Source organism: Balaenoptera physalus (assembly GCF_965194825.1).
Source record: "Balaenoptera physalus genome assembly, chromosome: 20".
NCBI lineage: Eukaryota > Metazoa > Chordata > Mammalia > Artiodactyla > Balaenopteridae > Balaenoptera > Balaenoptera physalus.
In genome coordinates, this window is record NC_138901.1 from 43,578,433 (window position 1) to 43,603,052 (window position 24,620).

The 24,620-nt window shown below is 40.9% G+C and overlaps 1 protein-coding gene across 2 annotated transcripts; it reads right to left on the minus strand.

The window, feature by feature from the left end:
* Window positions 1-4,105: 4,105 nt before the first annotated feature.
* Window positions 4,106-23,897, minus strand: LOC309649748 (uncharacterized protein). Of its 2 annotated transcripts, none has more exons than XM_082440188.1 (5): window positions 23,740-23,897; window positions 21,722-21,823; window positions 6,827-6,928; window positions 4,616-4,761; window positions 4,106-4,436 (listed from the first exon to the last, which is right to left on the minus strand). In XM_082440188.1, the coding sequence occupies exons 1-5, from the start codon at window positions 23,861-23,863 to the stop codon at window positions 4,383-4,385; spliced, it is 528 nt and encodes a 175-aa protein (XP_082296314.1). In that variant the 5' UTR covers window positions 23,864-23,897; the 3' UTR covers window positions 4,106-4,382. The 2 variants fall into 2 exon arrangements, with proteins under 2 accessions (XP_082296314.1, XP_082296313.1); XM_082440187.1 differs by having other exon boundaries at window positions 6,827-6,931.
* Between the last annotated feature and the right edge of the window lie 723 nt (window positions 23,898-24,620).

Below are 24,620 nucleotides of genomic sequence, written 5' to 3' on the forward strand. Positions count from 1 at the left end.
AGTAGTTGTGGCACACGGGCTTAGCTGCTCCGCGGCATGTGGGATCTTCCCAGACCAGGGCTCGAACCCGTGTCCCCTGCATTGGCAGGCGGATTCTTAACCACTGCGCCACCAGGGAAGCCCACCTTGCGAGTTCTGAGGGCAGCCCCTGCAGCTCTGTGTTGACGATGGGGAGGAGGACGGACCCCCCTCTCCGCACACCCCACCTTCGTACGAACATCATGCTGCTGAGCGGAGTTTCCTTTGATGACAATGCAGATGGGCAGAGATGCGCTGTGAGTTATACTCTTCCCCTCTGAGCTCTGCAGCATGTGGAACCTGGATCAAGACACAGGTAATTGCAAACGTAACCCCTGATAGGCAGCTGACCTTTCTGGATGATATAGACCTGAGGTTAGCGTTGAGTAATGTTGTACTTTCAAATAAGCTCTCTGAGCCAAAAGAAATAGCTTGTTCCACCTAATATTCAAAACTACTAAAGAATGGAGGCCACTTTGAGTGACAGAGAGAAAGGAGGTAGAAACAAAGGGACCTGGTATTTATTGGGCACTTCTATGTGCCAGGTCTTATAAACACACACATATACTAATACACATATATGTATTTTGAATAATATATATATAATTATAGTGTATATTGAATAATATATATAATTATATGTATAAATATATACATATAATTATTTATACACACACACACACACACACACATTACTCCACTCCTTTTAAAGATCAAAAATACTCTCAGGGGTTATCTCTATTTCATACATGGGGAGATAATAACTTCCCCAGGTTCACACAGCTTCTTAATTACCTGTCTTTCTGACTCCAAATCCTAAGTTCTCTCGTCCACCCAACACTGTTTATGCCTTTTCCTTACACATTCCCACTCACTATATTCTAGACCCAAATATTAATACTACAGGGCTCAAGGCTTGATCTAAGAATGGGCACTGGTACCCTCTCGTCTTCTCCCCCCAGCCTCCATGGGACTCTCTAGAATTCCTCACTGGGTCACACTACTTGAACTGCTAACAAGTAGAAATTCCCTTGGGTAAATAAGCCTCCTGCCATGTTCAGATGGAAGGAAAACCCCATATCTGAGTATCATAGCTTTTTTCCTTCCTTCTACCTTGTACAGAATCCTCAGGCCTCCTTTTCTTACAGGTTCTCAGAAATGTGGATCCAGCTTTTTGTATAAGTTTTCAATTTTCCTTTTGTAAAACTGTTTGGAAGAACATTTATTTTACAAGGATGGCTCGATTTGACCATTAGGATAGACCTACTCAACCCATGAGCGTCAGACTTACTGGGTAAATGACTTTACCAAACTCATTTCTTCTTCCTAAGAACACAGTAGATTACAGCTCCCAGCTTTCCTTGCAGTTGGCCACGGCCATGTGACTGAATTCCAGGCAATGTGAGCAGAAGTGATGTGCCCCACTTCTGGGGCAAAGCCCTTAACTCCCCTCCCCACCCCAAACCCATGCCATCCATCCTCTTCTTCCTATTGTTAGCCCGAAGCACTTAGGCAAGTGATCCTGGAAGCCAAATGTTGAGGTTGATGAAACCACAATATGGAAGGAGCCTGCTTACCAAATTACCACTTGGAGGAAATCTGCCTGCTGTTCAAGAATACCCATTTTGGATTTCACACCAGGGAGGAATAAACCATAACTGAGTTAAGCCAGTAATATTTTGGGATTTATTTGTTGCGGCAGCTAATTTATACAATGTGAACTCTAATTAGTCACATCACTCTCTCTCTCTTTTTTTTTTTTTTTTTTTTTGTATTTTGGCCACGTGGCATGTGGGATGGTTCCCTGACCAGGGATCAAACCTGGGCCTCTGCAGTGAAAGCACCAACTCCTAACCACTAGGCCACCAAGGAACTTCCCTAGTCACAAAACTCTTGACAAATCCATTTAATCTCCTGCCCCTAACCAGCCCCCGCACCTCCCCCCAACCATCCGACACACACACACTCCACTGCTAAAGAGAAGGGCTATTTTTTGGGGGAAATTCCAATTTCTTAAAGTCACTATTATTTTTCCTGAATAGTGGTGATAGTGCAGCCGTTATGGAATACTACATTCTTATTGCATTTAAGAAGTGCCAGCCTATGCTATAATTCAGATGTGATTTCATTCCTTCCTTATAGGCTGTGAGGCTCAAGGACTTTGGGGTGACCCTATTGTGCACTTTATTGGCATAGGAGAGGGAATATTTGTGAACCCTGGGATTTCAGCATGATATTGAGAAAGTGAAGTTCAGTGAAGAGGAGAAAAAGGGTAATGTAGACAAATATTTCGGAGTTGGACCAGCTGGAAATAAGTACAGGTTTTTGGGCCACCAGTGACTTTCCATTGCACAGATCCAAATGTACCAGCCAGAAAGCACTGCTTCCCCAGGCATATCATGTAGACTTTAGACTCCAGGGACATTGCAATCCACGGTCAGGTGAGATGGTGCTATTCTCACAACCCAACCTTAGAGGTTCCCTCTTTATCTCTCAAAATTTCAGGAGGACCCAGCACCCATAGCCTCTCTTTTAAGGACTAATTAGCTTGGCACAGAGACTGTGTAATTGATCCAGGTCTTTCAAGTGCTTGGTCGCCCAAATGTTAACACAGATCCTGTAACAAGTCACTAACCAAGTGTTAGGAAACCCTGCAGTGTCAATTCCTAAGACCCCAGCACTATGAGTGCTTCCCACTGTGGGAGGGTGGTGAGTACAACAGCTTTCAAAGTGGTTGGTTGGAATTAAATTTGCAGATAAATATGCATTCTGCATTTGTATTTTTGGAGGTAGTATAGTATAAGAAACAGAGAGAGTCTTGGAGCCACTAAAATCTGGATTTAAATGCAGGTTCTACTACATCCTGGCCATATGACCTTGACAATTAATCTCTCTATGTTTCTTCGTCAAGAGTTAGAGGCTCAGCATATTCAACTCATAGGACTGTTGTAAGGATAAGGAAATAATGTAGGGGAAATATCTAAAACTGAAAAATATATCAAATAAGATATTTTCCTTCTCCTTTAAATGTTTCCTTACTCTCGGTTGGGTTTTAAACTCCTAAAAGTAAGAGGTTATTCTTTACAACCTCTATGGAGCATTTGGTACCAAGAAAAGAACCACAATCTAGTTGTCACTCCTTTGGGCATCTTCCTCCAGACTGGGGACCCAACAGGGCTCTCTGCTTCTTTACTAAGTCCTGAGATGACTCATTTTCAGGGCATGCTAGCTCTCCATTCCTTGTGCCCTGCTCAGAGGGTCCCAGTAGTAGGTGATGTTCAGACTACGTGAGTGGCATTATCCAAGTTTCAGTGTGTATGGTAGACCACAGGAAGCTTAGTTGGAGTCCTGGAGTGAGGTGAGATGGGGGTTGGAGCCAATCACAGGGAAGAGGGAAACGTGCCCTTTGAGGAGAGAATAGGGGATGGAAACAGTGATGAGGAAGTAGAGAAGCAAATATAGACAATGATATCTGGAGTTTCAGCTGTGGAGTGGATGGTAGCTGGATTGAAATATGGAGTCAAGGCATAGGTGTGTGACAAGGGGAGGATCCAGTAGTAAGGGAGACATCTACGGTACTGGAGATAATAATTGGAGAAGTCTTTCATTAGAAAAGAAGAATGTTAGTGGAGGGGTTGGACTTAAATAGGAGTAGGGAGCATTTTTTTTTCCATTATTACTGGGCATAAAGCAGAGTAAATGGATACACATATATGGGGGTAGAAGAGGAGGACATTTTTGCAAACTTGCAGTTCTTTTCCTAGTGAAGGATAGATGAGATAGACGGTGAGACCTGAATGGTGGAAGTTGGAGTGAGAGGTAGATGAGATGGGGAGTTGAAGAAAGATAAGTGGAAATCTTGGTTGTTGGGAGAATGAATTTTCTGGGGGAAGTGTGGTTAGATTTCCAGGCAGTGTTGAGTGCCTGGGCTGGTCCCAGGGAAAAGGATGAGGAAGAAACAGAGGACATGAATGGTGATGGATGATGAAAAAGAGAGAGGGTCCATAGATTGGGGTTAAATACTTGTTGGAGGTAGAGGTACTAATGTAAGTGAACTAGAAATCTTACATAGAAATAATGACTCAGGTTTGATAATGCTACAGAAATCATTTTATTAACAAGAAAGATAATTTTGAAAGCAGTCACCTCATGATTCCTCAAACAATTGCCAGAATTCAGCACTTAAACCAAGTTATTTTAGATCCACATCCTGTGATCCTGGGGTCAGTAAGAAAGCACAGCTCTTAGAATAAAGATGACGTTTGGGAACAGTTACTGAAGGAGACCAAGGTTCAATTATCATCCGAAAAGATAATGAGCATTTCAAAGAAAGGAGCATTTGGTACCAAGAAAAGAACCACGATCTAGTTGTCACTCCTTTGGGCATCTTCCTCCAGACTGGAGACCCAATAGGGCTCCTAAAATACAAAGGTAATTATGTCACTTTCCAGAAATTCCTGCTGTTTCCTACCAACCAGCTTTCTCCACAAGTCACCCGGACTTCAGTGAGCAGAGGGGCAGCTGGGGTCCCTTCTGGGCTGGCAAAGGCCAGCAGGAACTCATCCTCCCCGTAAGCAGCTCTCTGTCTTATACTCACGGCTCGAACAGCGGTGCAAACGTGTCCACAACCATTGCTGCAGCATTTTTGTCCCAGGGGACAGAATTGATCCCCTCTGCACATTTCAGCACAAGTTCCAAACGATCCTTTTGGCAGCAGTGGACAAATTCCAGGTCTCTGTCCATCTGAAAAACAAAACAGTCTTGCCAGAACCCAGGCTGGCTCTGTAGAAGGGAGTGGGACCCAGTGCTGAGAGAGAGCAAGCTGAAGTGTCTCACTCCCTGATGGACCTTTAGCCTCTTCCCTTCTTGATGCCCCCAATCTTTCCCCCTTCTAAACCTTAGAGGCACACAGTACTGTTTTGTGTATGGGAAAACACACTGATGACCAGCAGCTGCAGCATCTTGGGAGAAGAGGAGAGAGCCTTGCCTTTAACCCCCTTCTTTTTGTTCCAGCTGAAACTAGATAATTAAATCCCAGATCACAAACAGAGCCAACTTCTCACCAATTCTATGCGCCTTCAGGTGCCAATGAACAGAGTCCCACAGTGTGAAAATCAGACTGGGTACTAATACCACCACCAGCCTTACTTCTAGTATAGGGCTCTGATGACTGCATTTGGAAAGAAATATTAGATAAAAGACAAAAGACCAGGTTTCAAGTTTTTTGTTTTTGCTTTTTTTAAAGGGAGTTCCCTGCTGGTCCAGTGGTTAGGACTTGGCGCTTTCACTGCTGTGACCCGGGTTCCATCCTTGGTCAGGGAACTAAGATCCCCAATCCAGTATCTAGTGCTACTCAAAATGGGTCCCCTGACCCAGCAGAATCAGCAGAATCAGCATCCCCTGGGAGCTTGTTAGAAATTCAGATTCTTGGGCCCCACCCCAGACCTACTGAAACAGAAACTCTAGGGCTGGGGCACAGCAATCTGGATTTAACAAGCCTTCCCCCCGGTCATTCATTTAAAAAAAAAAATTATTTATTATTTATTTATTTTTGGCTACATTGGGTCTTAGTTGCGGCACACGGGATCGTTCGTTGCGGTGCGTGGGCTTCTCTCTAGCTGTGGTGTGCGGGCTTAGTAGTTGTGGCGGGCAGGCTTAGTTGCCCCATGACATGTGGGATCTTAGTTCTCCGACCAGGGATCGAACTGGTGTCCCCTGCATTGCAAGATGGATTCTCAACCACTGGACCACCAAGGAAGTACCCCTCACAAGGTCATTCTTATGTGTGTTGATATGGGAGAACCCCTGCTGTATATCACCCCCCAAAACAGTCTACCCTATTGAGTTAGGGTAGACTAACTAACATGGAAAATGCAGGCTGGATATCACTCTTGTGAATCAAGTGAAATGGTGGTTGACAATTGTCTATTCCATGTTGGGCAGAGATCTCCTTCATCTGTGGGATTTCCTTACATACTCCTCCGTCCCCACCCCCCCCCCACCCCAAAACATCTAAGTGTGGTCCTTGATCCTGAGACAATGTAGAGATGTGTTAGCAAGCTGTTCCTTGGATGATACACCCAGTCTTAACTCTACAGCCTCCCTAGTTCCCAGACCACTTTGGTTTTTGTTTGTTTGTTTGTTTGTTTGTTTTTTGGCTGTGCCACGCAGCAAGTGGGATCTTAGTTCTCCAACCAGGGATCGAACCCGGGCCCCCTGCATTGGAAGCTTGCAGTCTTAACCACTGGACCGCCAGGGAAGTCCCTCCCAGGCCACTTTGATGCACCCACCAAACTTACAGCAGCAAAGATCAATCCTAGGCTTTCAGTCAAGAAAGTAAGGGAGTTGAAGGTTCTGTGGGGAAAGAGTACCAGCCAGCCATGGCTGGCAAGAATCTGCCTCGGCAGGCGTACATACTGGTGGACTGAATGAATGAACCTGTGTGTTTCACACTGGTGTGGACGTGTGTTTGGGTGTGAGATATCAGCTAACGTGTTCATAACCGTGTTCTTTCCAGCCCTTGTTGAAGAATAATTTGGTACCTTAACGTTATTTCATTTTTGTTTTAAGAGTATTTCCAGCTTTTTCAAGTTTACAAATACTTCTAAAGCAAGATATTATTAATCTGTCTTCATGGTCTTCTAGACTTGGGAGAATTCTATTCTTTTCTAATTCTCCCAGAGGTTAGTAGTGGCCCCAGTATAGCCGCCTCCTCTCCCTCTGTGCAGCTGGCCTGAGAGCCATTATCCTGGCAGGGCTAAGCATTCAGTTAGTCAGGGACGTGGACGGCTGGGCTTGCAGCGCTTACCTAGCTTTCTGAAGGATACACAGATATGGCCACATCCAGTGTTGACACACCATCTCCCTAGAGGGCAGTCCCAGGATCCTTGGCATTCCTCCACACAGATACCTACTGGCAGAAAACATTCAGCCGAAAACTGTTAAGCCTGACAGGATAACAGGGGAGGGCTGTGAGAAGGTTTGTTTGTTTAAACTTTTATCCAATTCAAAAAATATAGACAAGCTATCTACCTATTTTGCACTATCATAAAAGTAGTACGTTTTTATTTTTAAAACAAAAAATACTCAACTATATTAAGTAAAAGGGAAGTTTCTCTTTCCCTCAACCCAACCAGTCCATTTCCCAGGAGATATCTACTATTTCTTGTAGCTCCTTCTGGAATCTTCTCTTTGCTTTTACAAATATAAGTACAAACACATCAATAACACACATATATACATACACAATGCGAGTAGATGTTTGTCTGTTAAATTACAAATACGTGGAGTGAGGCTGTAGCTTTTTGGGTGTTGAAAGGTGTCTTCATGAGGCAATATAGCAATCTATATCAAAAGCTTTCAAATGTAATTTGGCCATTCTACTTTTAGGAATTTATCCTAAGAAATATGATTTAGCTCAAGGACATTTATCTTGTCCTTGTTATTAAAAAGTAACTCAAAATGATAGATTATCTAATTCTATAATAGTAGAAGAAGGCATGGAAAGAAGGCATATCCACATACTGGAAAACAGTGAAGCTTTTTAAAATGTGTGATAGAATTGTGTTTATTGATTAGGGATGGGCTACAACACCATATTTGTAAAAATCATATATCCTGGATTTTTGTTTGTTTGTTTATATCTCTGTTACTATGAGATCTTTAAGGACAAAGACTTCTCCTTAACTATCTCCCAGCACTCAGCACAGTTCCAGACATGCAATAACCACAAAATAAACATTTATTCCTTGTTAAATCTGAAAAAATGTATATGTGTGTATATGAAACATGGAAGCTTTTATTTTAAAGGTTAACGTGGTTATCTGGGTAATGGGATCGTGGATAATTTATCTTTTTAATTAGTAGTATTTCTGAGGTTTTTTTATAATGAACATTATTAGTTGTATAACAAAATAAAAGAAGTTTCTGTGCTCAAAAAGTCAGGACACACAGGTCTGTGATATGCTTTTCCCTCTGGAAGGACAAGCCTGAAAGCAGAGACCCTGGAAATTAACCATCTACGGAAGGGAAGTCTGGGCAGAGCTAAGCACACAGTCTCTCTGTTGTGCGGGGTTTGGGGACCTGGGCAGGGCTGTGTGCTTTTATCTTTGTCCTGGACTGAAGAGCAGACTCGATTACATCCCTTCTTGATACATTGTTCTCCAGCCCCACAGTCCGAGTTTCCTTGGCAGTGATCCACACAGGTTCCTAACATCAGAAAAGGCTCAGTGAGTTGGTAGAAATGTAAATTGGTACAGCTGCTGTGGAGAACATTGTGGAGGTTCCTCAAAAAACTAAAAATAGAGCTACCATATGATCCTGCAATCCCACTCCTGGGCATATATCGGGAGAAAAACATGGTCCGAAATGATACATGTTCCCCAATGTTCACTGCAGCACTGTTTATAATAGCCAAGACATGGAAGCAACCTAAACGTCCATCAACAGAGGAATGGATAAAGAAGATGTGGCACATATATACAATGGAATATTACTCAGCCATTAAAATGAGCAAAAGCCACCTTGTGTCACTGAAGCTGTGAAACCGAGAGACGTGAAGAAACCATTAAAGTCACCAGATCCAGGATGAGGTCCCTCTGTCATCCTGACCACAGCAGAAGCACAGCCTGGTCCTTTCCTTGGCAGTGAAGCTGAGGGTGTGCTTGCAAGGTACTCATCGTAACCAGTGGCCTTTTGGTTCAAAGGAATGTCTTCTCTTTAAGTGACTTGACTGATTTTGCTACTTGTGCTTTTAGAGTCACATATCAGTATCAAGACCTTAATTATCACCAACTTACATATAAAGAAACCATATTGGGCAGGAAAAAATTCAGCCTGAGGGAGCAAAGGTTTGGTCTGGGGCACTGCTTGAGGGCAAATTTGGGGAACAGTTGGGGGTGTAACTTGTTAAGGGACCTCTCAAATTTTCTTCTTATCCAGCTGTGCAGAGAATTGAGCAGAAACGTTGCTAGGAAGATTGGGGGGTGGGGGTGGGTGGGTGGTAGGGTGCCCTGAAAGAGTGAGCCAAATTAAAGAGAATGTGCAACCAAAGCCTTTTTAGGGTACGGGGAGTGGGGCCACCCTGCTGTGTGCCCCTGAAGCAGAGAGCAAGAGAAGGAAGTGTCAAATCCCAGCAGCCTGCAGGGAAGCTGACACCATTGATCAACAGTGAGACTGACATCCCTGTGGCTTTGGGAAACCAAGCTAATGTGGGCACCAGCTGGCCCCCAGTGAGTCTGGCTGGGAGACCTTGGGTTGGGGCTCTGGTCAGAGGTCCCCAGACCTGATGGGAGGAGAGTTCAGGTCCCAGGTTTCCAGCTCCTGGTTCCTGTCTTGAGGATGGTATAACCCCTGCATGCACTTATTCTCTGGTCTGGTGGGACTGTTCCGTGAATGAGTTCATCTCCCGTAAGATTTCCAGAGCTTTGACGTTAAAGGAAGAAAAGAACATATAATCTCTGCAACAACTCTGCCAGCTGAGCCAGTGCACAAACACCAGCTTCCTGTAGCATCTATTTCTTCTCCAGGATAGATTCCTCATTTGAAATGTGGAGTTTCTTACACAAATAATTGGAGAATAGAGGCTGATCATATCCAACAAACTATGTGCCCAAGCTAAGAGTCTCATCTGTTCTTTTCCGATTTTTATTTCGTTTTTTTCTTCTGGGTGACCTGAATTAAATTAGCCAGGTTTAGGAGGAAATGAGGGCAGAGGAGGAGTGGATGCTAAGATTCTTTTTGCTTGTCCCAGCTCCCATGAGTTCTGCCACAGGGCGGCCCCATGCAGTGAGTCACTGGTTTTCTGAGCACATCTGCTTCTCCAGATGTTTATACTGTGAAAAACGTGTTAAGGAAACCTAACTCAAAATCGGAGCGAGGAAACCACGAAGAAGGGCTCTCACGCAGGTACCACTCACGGCAGCTTGCGCCCTCCAGCAGGAAAGAGGAAGATCTCCTGTTGCCGGCCGACCGGGAGCCGCCCTCGCCTACAGCCAATGAGAAGCTACCACCACTTCAGACTCTCACTTTCCTCCAATGAACTTCTGTACGAAACAACCCCTCCCAACTTCCTCCTGTCCTTTGTAAAAGCACGCTCTCCTTTGTTCTCCAGACTTACCCGTGGTTTGCCACATTTTGCTCGTCTCCAATTGCAACTCCTCTGCTATTCTCGAATAAACTCAATTTTGCTGGCTGAATTGCTTACCTTTTTCTTTTAAAAGGCTGACAGTACTATATACATTCATATATTTCATTTAATCCTCACACAATGTAGTAACGGAGATACCATTTTCTGGGTTTCCTTGATGAGGAAACTGGGGGTTAACAATATTACATACATTTCCCCAGTGTCCCCAGAGCAACGTTTTGAAATAAAGTCCTAATCCCATGCAGTGTTGCCTCCTACTTAACAGTATTTCCTGTTACTCCGTTCTTTTCCCTACTATTAATTTTTTTTTTTAATTATGTGCTAGGGTCAGGGCCAAATACATGATCTACATTAGCGCATTCAGTCCTCACCATACCCTCTGCGATAGGTGTTGACCCATGTTGCAGCAGAGGAACTCGAGGTAAAGTAACTTGCCCTAAACCCCACTTTGGTGAGCTGCAGAGGTGGGTTTTGAAGGCTCCGGAGCCCTGCCCTGCACCTCCCACTCTGCCAAGCACCGAGCCGGCATCAATCCTGACTTAGCCACTCACTGGTTTTATAACCACAAGCAATTCAAAGTTACTTAAACCCAAGAAACCTCAGTTTCTTCATCCAGGCATAATAAGGAGGTACATAAAATCTAGTGAGAAGAACCAGCATTGAGGTATTGCTTAGAATAGCAACAATAAACAAAATAACAAAACAAAATCCCACCTGAAATGTCCACTAGAAGGTGATTTACTGAGGTGATGTAGTATATTCTATATGGTGGGATACAGTAAATTAAATTAATTAATTAATTAAATTTATTAAATGTAATAATTAAATATGTGAAATAAAGTAAAATGAAATGTATTGTGTTGACAGTGAAAGATGCTCCCAACAAAACTTAAGTGACAAAACAGTATTTATGGGGAGAGGATTAACCAAGATGGCGGAGTAGAAGGACGTGCTCTCACTCCCTCTTGTGAGAGCACCAGAATCACAACTGGCTGCTGGACAATCATCGACAGGAAGAAACTGGACTTCACCAAGGAGGATACCCCACGTCCAAGGACAGAGGAGAAGCCACAGTGAGACGGTAGGAGGGGCGCAATCAGAGTAAAATCAAATCCCATAACTGCTGGGTGGGTGACTCACAGAGTGGCGAACACTTATACCACAGAAGTCCACCCACTGGAGTGAAGGTTCTGAGCCCCACGTCAGGCTTCCCAACCTGGGGGTCCGGCAACGGGAGGAGGAATTCCTAGAGAATCAGACTTTGAAGCCTAGTGGGAATTGATTGCAGGACTTCGACAGGACTGGGGGAAACAGAGACCCCACTCTTGGAGGGCACACACAAAGTAGTGTGCGCATCGGGACCCAGGGGAAGGAGCAGTGACCCTGGGGGAGACTGAACCAGAGCTACCTGCTGGTGTTGGGGGGTCTCCTGCAGAGGCAGGGGGTGGCTCTGTTTCACCGTGGGGACAAGGACACTGGCAGCAGAGGTTCTGGGAAGTTCTCCTTGGCGTGAGCCCTCCCAGAGTCTGCCATTAACCCCACCAAAGAGCCCAGGTAGGCTCCAGTGTTGGGTTGCCTCAGGCAAAACAATCAACAGGGAGGGAAACCAGCCCCACCCATCAACAGTCAAGTGGATTAAAGTTTTACGGAGCTCTGACCGCCAGAGCAACAGTCAGCTCTACCCACCACCAGAGCCTCCCATCAAGCCTCTTAGATAGCCTCAACCACCAGAGGGCAGACAGCAGAAGCAAGAAAAACTACAATCCTGCAGCCTGTGGACCAAAAACCACAGTTACAGAAAGACAGACAAGATGAAAAGGCAGAGGGCTATATACCAGACGAAGGAACAAGAAAAAACCCCAGAAAAACAACTAAATGAAGTGGAGATAGGCAACCTTCCAGAAAAAGAATTCAGAATAATGATAGTGAAGATGATCCAGGACCTCGGAATAAGAATGGAGGCAAAGATTGAGAAGATGCAAGAAATGATTAACAAAGACCTAGAAGAATTAAAGAACAAACAAACAGAGATGACCAATACAATAACTGAAATGAAAACTACACTAGAAGGAATCAATAGCAGAATAACTGAGGCAGAAGAACGGATAAGTGACCTGGAAGACAGAATGGTGGAATTCACTGCTGCGGAACAGACTAAAGAAAAAAGAATGAAAAGAAATGAAGACAGCCTAAGAGACCTCTGGGACAACACTAAACTCAACAACATTCACATTATAGGGGTCCCAGAAGGAGAAGAGAGAGAGAAAGGACCAGAGAAAATATTTGAAGAGATTATAGTTGAAAACTTCCCTAACATGGGAAGGAAATAGCCACCCAAGTCCAGGAAGCACAGAGAGTCCCATACAGGATAAACCCAAGGAGAAACACGCCAAGACACATAGTAATCAAAGTGGCAAAAATTAAAGACAAAGAAAAATTATTGAAAGCAGCAAGGGAAAAACGACAAATAACATACAAGGGAACTCCCATAAGGTTAACAGCTGATTTCTCAGCAGAAACTCTGCAAGCCAGAAGGGAGTGGCATGATATACTTAAAGTGATGAAAGGGAAGAACCTACAACCAAGATTACTCTACCCGGCAAGGATCTCATTCAGATTCGATGGAGAAATCAAAAGCTTTACAGACAAGCAAAAGCTAAGAGAATTCAGCACCACCAAACCAGCTCTACAACAAATGCTAAAGGAACTTCTCTAAGTGGGAAACACAAGAGAAGAAAAGGACCTACAAAAACAAACCCAAAACAATTGAGAAAATGGTCATAGGAACATACATATCGATAATTACCTTAAACGTCAATGGATTAAATGCTCCAACCAAAAGACACAGGCTTGCTGAATGGATACAAAAACAAGACCCATATATATGCTGTCTACAAGACACCCACTTTAGACCTAGGGACACATACAGACTGAAAGTGAGGGGATGGAAAAAGATATTCCATGCAAATGGAAATCAAAAGAAAGCTGGAGTAGCTATACTCATATCAGATAAAATAGACTTTAAAATAAAGAATGTTACAAGAGACAAGGAAGGACACTACATAATGATCAAGGGATCAATCCAAGAAGAAGATATAACAATTATAAATATATATGCACCCAACGTAGGAGCACCTCAATACATAAGGCAACTGCTAACAGCTATAAAAGAGGAAATAGACAGGAACACAATAATAGTGGGGGACTTTAACACCTCACTTACACCAATGGACAGATCATCCAAAATGAAAATAAATAAGGAAACAGAAACTTTAAATGACACAATAGACCAGATAGATTTAATTGATATTTATAGGACATTCCATCCAAAAACAGCAGATTACACGTTCTTCTCAAGTGCGCACGGAACATTCTCCAGGATAGATCACATCTTGGGTCACAAATCAAGCCTCAGTAAATTTAAGAAAATTGAAATCATATCAAGCATCTTTTCTGACCACAACGCTATGAGATTAGAAATGAATTACAGGGAAAAAAGCGTAAAAAAGACAAACACATGGAGGCCAAACAATACGTTACTAAATAACCAAGAGATCACTGAAGAAATCAAAGAGGAAATCAAAAAATACCCAGAGACAAATGACAATGAAAACACGATGACCCAAAACGTACGGGATGCAGCAAAAGCAGTTCTAAGAGGGAAGTTTATAGCTATACAAGCCTACCTAAAGAAAAAAGAAAAATCTCAAGTAAACAATCTAACCTTACACCTAAAGAAACTAGAGAAAGAAGAACAAACAAAACCCAAAGTTAGCAGAAGGAAAGAAATCATAAAGATCAGAGCAGAAATAAATGAAATAGAAACAAAGAAAACAATAGCAAAGATCAATAAAACTAAAAGCTGGTTCTTTGAGAAGATAAACAAAATTGATAAGCCATTAGCCAGACTCATCAAGAAAAAGAGGGAGAGGACTCAAATCAATAAAATCAGAAATGAAAAAGGAGAAGTTACAACAGACACTGCAGAAATACAAAGCATCCTAAGAGACTACTACAAGCAACTCTATGCCAATAAAATGGACAACCTGGAAGAAATGGACAAATTCTTAGAAAGGTATAACCTTCCAAGACTGAACCAGGAAGAAACAGAAAATATGAACAGACCAATCACAAGTAATGAAATTGAAACTGTGATTAAAAATCTTCCAACAAACAAAAGTCCAGGACCAGATGGCTTCACAGGTGAATTCTATCCAACATTTAGAGAAGAGCTAACACCTATCCTTCTCAAACTCTTCCAAAAATTGCAGAGGAAGGAAAACTCCTAAACTCATTCTATGAGGCCACCATCACCCTGATACCAAAACCAGACAAAGACACTACAAAAAAAGAAAATTACAGACCAATATCACTGATGAATATAGATGCAAAAATCCTCAACAAAATACTAGCAAACAGAATCCAACAAGACATTAAAAGGATCATACACCACGATCAAGTGGGATTTATCCCAGGGATGCAAGGATTCTTCAATATACGCAAATCAATCAATGTGATACACCATATTAACAAATTGAAGAATAAAAACCATATGATCATCTCAATAGATGCAGAAAAAGCTTTTGACAAAATTCAACACCAATTTATGATAAAAACTCTCCAGAAAGTGGGCATAGAGGGAACCTACCTCAACATAATAAAGGCCATATATGACAAACCCACAGCAAACATCATTCTCAATGGTGAAAAACTGAAAGCATTTCCTCTAAGATCAGGAACGAGACAAGGATGTCCACTCTCACCACTATTATTCAACATAGTTCTGGAAGTCCTAGCCACGGCAATCAGAGAAGAAAAAGAAATAAAAGGAATACAAATTGGAAAAGAAGAAGTAAAACTGTCACTGTTTGCAGATGACATGATACTATACATAGAGAATCCTAAAACTGCCACCAGAAAACTGCTAGAGCTAATTAATGAATATGGTAAAGTTGCAGGATACAAAATTAATGCACAGAAATCTCTTGCATTCCTATATACTAATGATGAAAAATCTGAAAGAGAAATTAAGGAAACACTCCCATTTACCATTGCAACAAAAAGAATAAAATACCTAGGAATAAACCTACCTAGGGAGACAAAAGACCTGTATGCAGAAAACTATAAGACACTGATGAAAGAAATTAAAGATGATACCAACAGATGGAGAGATATACCATATTCTTGGATTGGAAGAATCAACATTGTGAAAATGACTATACTACCCAAAGCAATCTACAGATTCAATGCAATCCCTATCAAATTACCAACGGCATTTTTTACGGAGCTAGAACAAATCACCTTAAAATTTGTATGGAGACACAAAAGACCCCGAATAGCCAAAGCAGTCTTGAGGGAAAAAAACGGAGCTGGAGGAATCAGACTCCCTGACTTCAGACTATACTACAAAGCTACAGTAATCAAGGCAATATGGTACTGGCACAAAAACAGAAACATAGATCAATGGAACAAGATAGAAAGCCCAGAGATAAACCCACGCACCTATGGTCAACTAATCTATGACAAAGGAGGCAAAGACATACAATGGAGAAAAGACAGTCTCTTCAATAAGTGGTGCTGGGAAAACTGGACAGCTACATGTAAAAGAATGAAATTAGAATACTCCCTAACACCGTACACAAAAATAAACCCAAAATGGATTAGAGACCTAAATATAAGACTGGACATTATAAAACTCTTAGAGGAAAACATAGGAAGAACTCTCTTTGACATAAATCACAGCAAGATCTTTTTTGATCCACCTCCTAGAGTAATGGAAATAAAAACAAAAATAAACAAATGGGACCTAATGAAACTTAAAAGCTTTTGCACAGCAAAGGAAACCATAAACAAGACGAAAAGACAACCCTCAGAATGGGAGAAAATATTTGCAAATGAATCAATGGACAAAGGATTAATCTCCAAAATATATAAACAGCTCATGCAGCTCAATATTAAAGAAACAAACACCCCAATCCAAAAATGGGCAGAAGACCTAAATAGAGATTTCTCCAAAGAAGACATACAGACGGCCACAAAGCACATGAAAAGCTGCTCAACATCACTAATTATTAGAGAAATGCAAATCAAAACTACAATGAGGTATCGCCTCACACCAGTTAGAATGGGCATCATCAGAAAATCTACAAACAACAAATGCTGGAGACGGTGTGGAGAAAAGGGAACCCTCTTGCACTGTTGGTGGGAATGTAAATTGATACAGCCACTATGGAGAACAATATGGAGGTTCCTTAAAAAACTAAAAATACAATTACCATATGACCCAGCAATCCCACTACTGGGCATTTACCCAGAGCTAACCGTAATTCAAAAAGACACATGCACCTGAATGTTCATTGCAGCACTATTTACAATAGCCAGGTCATGGAAGCAACCTAAATGCCCATCAACAGACGAATGGATAAAGAAGATGTGGTACATATATACAATGGAATATTACTCAGCCATAAAAAGGAACGAAATTGAGTCATTTGTTGAGACGTGGATGGATCTAGAGACTGTCATACAGAGTGAAGTAAGTCAGAAAGAGAAAAACAAATATCGTATATTAATGCATGTATGTGGAACCTAGAAAAATGGTACAGATGAGCCGGTTTGCAGGGCAGAAGTTGAGACACAGATGTAGAGAATGGACATATGGACACCAAGGGGGGAAAACTGCGGTGAGCTGGGGATGGTGGTGTGCTGAATTGGGCGATTGGGATTGACATGTATACACTGATGTGTATAAAATTGATGCCTAATAAGAACATGCAGTATAAAACAAACAAACAAACAAAACAACTAATACTAAACTTTCATTGGGTTATTTGTATGGAAATATGTTAATATAAATGTTTCAGACATTACATGAAATTTCTAAAAATCTTATATGTTCTGGTATAATGTTATAACTCATAATCCTAGTTATTACTTTAAAATGTATATCTCAGAAATAACTAATTTTCTTGTCAACTGCATTATTATGAACTTTCATCAAATCTTTAACTGTGGTCATTTTTAAGTCTTTTGTCATTTACAGACAGTTCTGGGTGTACTCTGATGCTTTTGCAAATATGTTCCTATAAAAGGGTTTCATCTTCAAGAACTTCATGGAAAAGACTGACAAGTACAGGTTTCTGGTAACTGACTGAACTGCTGAACTGAATGAATAAGCATTTTCAGAACTCTAATGAAAAACTGATGAATTCATAAAATGCTAACAAAAGATCAAGATAATAAAAAATTAATTACATGGGACTGAGTGAACTGATGATGATGAGTATAATTTTTGTGACTTTCTGTCTGAATTAAAAAAAAAAATCCCACAAGGACTCAGAGGCAAAGAACATACAAATCAATTTTCACTGCAAAGTAAAGGAGCTGTTACAGTGGAGGATTACTGGACTGAATGTCAATATTATGACATAGTATGAGTGTGTTTCATGTTTGGTAATTGCAACCATTGTTGCTATTGTTGTGGTCATCCATGTACAATGCTTGGTGTCAGTCTATTTATCTCTTGTAAAAATAAAATACAGTGTGTGTGTGTGTAAAAAAAAAGTATTTATGGAATGGCTTTTTTGGGTTAAAAATATAATAATAGTAAATATTATTAATATTTATGTAAATACAGATAATAAGTATAATGCTGTGGAAGTGTTCATTATTTTCTAGACTGTCAAAATATTATGATTATATAAGTATACCATATATATAATGATCATACCATAATCATAGTATATACATATATACACATATATAGGCTCATCAGTAGTTTCTGATTTTATATAATGAGCTTCACTTGTAGAAAAAACAAAAGGAAATGATTAAAGGTCTTTTTAAGGGGTCTTTATTAATGACATGCTGGGCACATGGCTCTCTCACCTGTTTTTCCCCTGTAAGGGCAAGAGTGGAGGAAGAGCCCCCAGGAACACTGATGGGTTTCTGTCCCATTTCTGATCAGCAGCACAGTTTTGGAAAGGCCAGGCAGGGCTAACCCTGGCACAGCTGGCTGGGGAATCAGGCAGGGCTCCTGGTCTTACCCACTTCGGGGAAGGTGGAGCAGACTCGGCTACAGCCCCTCCAGATGCACGGTTTCCTGGCTCCACAGTCCCAGTCTTTCCAGCACCGGCGCTCACAGAGAGCTGCCAGAGAAGATGCATCAAAAACTGAAACCATCTCCACTAAGATCAGGAACAAGACAAGGCTGTCCACTCTCACCACTATTATTCAACATAGTTTTGGAAGTTTTAGCCACAGCAATCAGAGAAGAAAAAGAAATAAAAGGAATCCAAATTGGAAAAGAAGAAGTAAAGATGTCACTGTTTGCAGATGACATGATACTCTACATAGAATCCTAAAGATGCTACCAGAAAACTACTAGAGCTAATCAATGAACTTGGTAAAGTAGCAGGATACAAAATTAATGCACAGAAATCTCTGGCATTCCTATACACTAATGATGAAAAATCTGAAAGTGAAATTAAGAAAACACTCCCATTTACCATTGTAACAAAAAGAATAAAATATCTAGGAATAAACCTACCTAAGGAGACAAAAGACCTGTATGCAGAAAATTATAAGACACTGATGAAAGAAATTAAAGATGATACAAATAGATGGAGAGATATACCATGTTCTTGGATTGGAAGAATCAACATTGTGAAAATGACTCTACTACCCAAAGCAATCTACAGATTCAATGCAATCCCTATCAAACTACCACTGGCATTTTTCACAGAACTAGAACAAAAAATTTCACAATTTGTATGGAAACACAAAAGACCCCGAATAGCCAAAGCTATCTTGAGAAAGAAAAATGGAGCTGGAGGAATCAGGCTCCCTGACTTCAGACTATATTACAAAGCTACAGTAATCAAGACAGTATGGTACTGGAACAAAAACAGAAATATAGATCAATGGAACAGGATAGAAAGCCCAGAGATAAACCCAAGCACCTATGGTCACCTTATCTTTGATAAAGGAGGCAAGAATATACAGTGAAGAAAAGACAGCCTCTTCAATAAGTGGTGCTGGGAAAACTGGACAGGTACATGTAAAAGTAAGAAATTAGAACACTCCCTAACACCATACACAAAAATAAACTCAAAATGGATTAAAGACCTAAATGTAAGGCCAGACACCATCAAACTCTTAGAGGAAAACATAGGCAGAACACTCTATGACATAAATCACAGCAAGATCCTTTTTGACCCACCTCCTAGAGAAATGGAAATAAAAACAAACATAAACAAATGGGACCTAATGAAACTTAAAAGCTTTTGCACAGCAAAGGAAACCATAAACAAGACAAAAAGACAACCCTCAGAATGGGAGAAAATATTTGCAAATGAAGCAACTGACAAAGGATTAATCTTCAAAATTTACAAGCAGCTCATGCAGCTCAATATCAAAAAAACAAACAACCCAATCCAAAAATGGGCAGAAGACCTAAATAGACCTTTCTCCAAAGAAGACATACAGATTGCCAACAAACACATGAAAGAATGCTCAACATCATTAATCATTAGAGAAATGCAAATCAAAACTACAATGAGATATCATCTCACACCAGACAGAATGGACATCATCAAAAAATCTGCAAACAATAAATGCTGGAGAGGGTGTGGAGAAAAGGGAACCCTCTTGCACTGTTGGTGGGAATGTAAATTGATACAGCCACTATGGAGAACAGTATGGAGGTTCCTTAAAAAGCTAAAAATAGAACTACCATATGAGCCAGCAATCCCACTACTGGGCACATACCCTGAGAAAACCATAATTCAGAAAGAATCATGTACCACAATGTTCATTGCAGCACTATTTACAATAGCCAGGACATGGAAGCAACCTAAGTGCCCATCGACAGACGAATGGATAAAGAAGATGTGGCACATATATACAATGGAATATTACTCAGCCATAAAAAGAAATGAAATTAAGTTATTTGTAGTGAGCTGTATGGACCTAGAGTCTGTCATACAGAGTGAAGTAAGTCAGAAAGAGAAAAACAAATACCGTATGCTAACACATATATATGGAATCTAAAAAAAAAAAAAAAAAAGGTTCTGAAGAACGTAGGGGCAGGACAGGAATAAAGACGCAGACATAGAGAATGGACTTGAGGACACAGGGAGGGGGAAGGGTAAGCTGGGACAAAGTGAGAGAGTGGCATGGACATATATACACTACCAAATGTAAAATAGATAGCTAGTGGGAAACAGCCGCATAGCACAGGGAGATCAGCTCGGTGCTTTGTGACCTCCTAGAGGAGTGGGATAGGGAGGGTGGGAGGGAGACGCAAGAAGGAGGAGATATAGGGATATATGTATATATATAGCTGATTCACTTTGTTATACAGCAGAAACTAACACACCATTATAAAGCAATCATACTCCAATAAAGATGTTAAAAAATAAAAATTAAAAATAAAAATAAAAATAGAAAAAAAAAGGAAGAGGGTGGACAGGAATCACGATAAGGTGAGAAAAAGAAAAAAGTATATTTGGTTCATTCTTTAGTTTCCTCATCTGTAAAATGGACGTGAGATGAATACCTACATCTTTCATACCTCAAGTTCTCAAGATTAAACAAAATAATGTATTTTGAAAAAGATCTGGCACAGAGAGGTTGCCAAATATGTGTTTTTCACTCTTTTCCCATCATGTGGGATGCCAACGTATGGCAAAGGACCTTTGAAACATACCCTAAAAACAATATTTCATAAACATCTTTGAAGTTGTTTTTAAATTGCATGTAATTAAGAATTAAAATATATCCAGCATTTTGAAGTTTATGAAACTTTTTGACATAAACAATACATCCTCACAAAAGCAAATTGGCCAAGTATCTTTGGAGTTAAAAAAACATGCATGTCCTTTGAGTCAGCAATATCATTTCTAGCAATGTTTCCTAAGGAAATAATCAAGTTATAAACGGAACCATTTAGTTCCAGGGGAACCCTTTGATAGTAAAATATTAGAGAAGTTTGAAAGCCCATTGGTCAAGAAGTAGTAAACAAAATGTGGTACATTCACAGTAAAAATGCTTTGATGTCTTTGAAAAAAATAGAGTTGTAGAAATATGTCCATGCTCGTAGCAAGCTATTCACTACATATTATTGAGAGTAAAAAGAAAAAAGGAAAGTTTAAAAACGTTTGCGGAGGGTGAGGCCATTATTAGTTGGTGCCATACCCCCTGAGTATATTTGTGGAAGGATATGCACATACATGTAACTATGTTTATCTCCTGGGAATAAGATTACAGGCACATCTTGCCATCAATTTGTTCCGTAGTTCCTGACTTTTCTGTAATAAATATGTATTCCTTGTGAAAAATTAAATGAGTTTTTTTTTTATTTTTTAGGATTCACATACTTGAAAATGTTGGGATAAAGGTTCTGAGACCAACCTTTCCCTCAAAGGGCAAGAACAGAGGGACACCTCAGGCATTCGGGTGTGTTTCTCTGGGTGATCACACAATTGTGCAAGTTCAGATTACACCAAGCTCCTAATTCTCCCAGGATAGGCTGGGATGGAGAAAGTCAGGACTCACCTGCTGGAACCTGTGGGGAGCAGATGCGCGAACAGCCAAGATACATGCATTCTCTTCCTCTTCCACAGTCCCTGTCTTCTAAACAGTCATACAGACACATTTCTGGCAAGAGGAAAGACGCAGTTAAAAGCTTTGAAGTCTTACGATTAGAAAATAAATACTCTCAATGCCTTTACAATATCTTTCAAAAACCATCAGTTCCCTAGAAATAAATCTAACCAATTATGTGCAGAAAACTACACTATATTACTAAGAAAAAAATTTAACTGTCTTATAAATGGAGAGAGACGCCATGTTCATGGATGAAAAGATTCAGTGTTATAAAGATCTCAGTTTCCCCCCAAACTGAAATTTCATACAATCCCAGTAGAAATCGTAGAAGGATTTTTCACAAAAATGGATAAGCTGATTCTAAAAGTTTATACGTAAGTTTCCCAAACCAACAATAATCAGGATAAGAATCAAGACAATTTTAAACAAAGTTACAGGACTTCAGGGTGGTTGGATTAACTGGACTGTCCATATGAAAAAAAGGAACTTGCCCCCTACCTCACACCACACTACAAACTCTGTTCCAAATGGGTTATAGACCGAAGTGAAAGGTAAAGCAATAAAGCTTCTAGAAGATACTATAATAGATAGCTTCATGATCTCAGGATAGGCAAATATTTCTTAAATATTACAGAAATATTACTGACCATTAAACTAGATAGGTAGATGGAACCTCATTAAAATTAGGAACTTTTCTTCATTGAATGACACCATTAAGAGAGTGAAAAGAAAAGCTACATTGGGAGAAAATGTTTATAATACATATATACGACAAACAACTTGTATCCAGAATCCCTTACAAATCCATAGTAACAATTGATAACCTAATAGAAAAATGGGCAAAAGGATTGAACAGACATTTCACAAAGGAGAAAGTTAGAAGTTGTTACAAAAAAATAATGTCAGATTTTGGGAAGGTGGTTTTAATTGTGTAGGTTGGCATAATTTTTGAATCTTCTATAATTTCCCCTTAAAAAGACACAGAGCAATCAAAATAGCAAAATTCAAAACACATAGACAACAAAACTGCGGAACAAGGTATCCCCTCAAACTCCAAAATATGAGTGGATGGAAGGAGACATACCACTGTCATCTACCACACCAGTGAGGTATCTGCATCTGTGCAGAAATCTGCAGGAAGCAATGAGGTGACTGATGGAGAAGACTGGGGACATTGTTCCTATGGGAACTTCCTGAGGAATGTACTAGAGATTGATCATCAGCCAACCAAAGTACTGGAGAGACATCAAAACGGGGACTAGTAAGGCCATTAGATATACACTTACAGTAGAATTAAGCCTTAATAATGGTCTATGGATAAAGTCTATGAAATAGCTATATGTTTTGACAATATACCTATTAAAAATCGGGGAGGGGGAAGGAAAGAACATAGGAAAAGCAGAGTAAGCTTGATAAGTACCTTAATATGATTAAGTGGGAATGAAAGGATATTGCTTAGAATCAGCTGCTGGGAGTAGGGGAGTGGGGAGGAAGGAAAGAAGGAAATTAGCTAATTTCATTATGACTATTACTCATAGTAGGAAACCTATAGATAATAATAAAAAAAGGCGGACCAAGGGTGGTACTCAAAGGTCTTAGTTTAAGGTAACTAATAGAACAAAAACCGAAACCCTTTCTAAATGCAAAACATATAGTAAGAGAGAGGGGAAAGGAGAGAGAGATTACACAAATAAAATAGATTATATAACAAAAGACTATGTATCTAACAAAGATATCTACAACAGTAAATAAAATAACAACCAAAATGGTAAGATAAACTGCAGGTATCTCTTTTAGAGATGCATATCAGACCCAACCCAATCTGATAAGGGGACTGGGAAACGCAGCGTGATCGCTCATTTAGATCAAAGGAAATGCATCTGATCAATGCCGAATCTCCACTCTGCAGTGGGGACATGGCAGCTTCCGTGCCAAACCATCCCCAGGTCTAACACTGGGCTCTGTACCTTCTCCGTTCTCAGCAAGGATCCCCTCAGCAACCTCACGGTTGAAAGTGGGTCTCGGAACACAGGCCACCTCCAGCCCCCCGACGATGAAAGCCACCAGAACAAAGATGGTGCCTGTCTTCATGTTGGCCTTTATGTGATGCACAGGCAGAACCCAGCCCCATTTTATACTCTCAGTGCCACCAGAAAGGAGGGTGGGGCAGGAGGCAGAAGAGCTGGAAGAGTATCAAAATATAAGCCCTCAAAGGAGCGCCCTCAGATGTTCTAGTTTCCTTGTTCTATTTTGCAACTGATTTCTCAGATTAGGGAATGGTTTCTTGGAGATGCAAGTACCTAACGGGAGAGCTTGGGAACATTTTTTAGCCCTTCATTCATTGCTTCATCACAGCTTGCCCCTGGTTTCCCTGATGCCTTTGGGAACTGTGGTCAAAGAAAAGAATTTTCTTTGTGTAAATTAGAATTTCAGAGTGCGAGCTTACATTATGAAGCCACGTGCTGTTTGTCAGGGCTCATCTGGTGTGTCCTGCAGGACCGGTTACACAAGGATGGTGAATGTATGCTTTGAGTGGTTCCCAGGGCTGAGGGTGGGACCACAATGGTAGTCATGTTTAAAGATCACAAGCTGGGACTTCCCTGGCGGCACAGTGGTTAAGAATCTGCCGGCCAAGGCAGATTCGAGCCCTGGTCCGGGAAGATCCCACATGCCGCAGAGCAACTAAGCCCGTGTGCCACAGAGCAACTAAGCCCATGTGCCACAGCTACTGAGCCTGTGCTTTAAAGCCCGTGAGCCACAGCTACTGAAGCCCGTGAGCCTACATCCCATGCTCCACAACAAGAGAAGCCACTGCCATGAGAAGCCCACGCACCGCAACAAAGAGTAG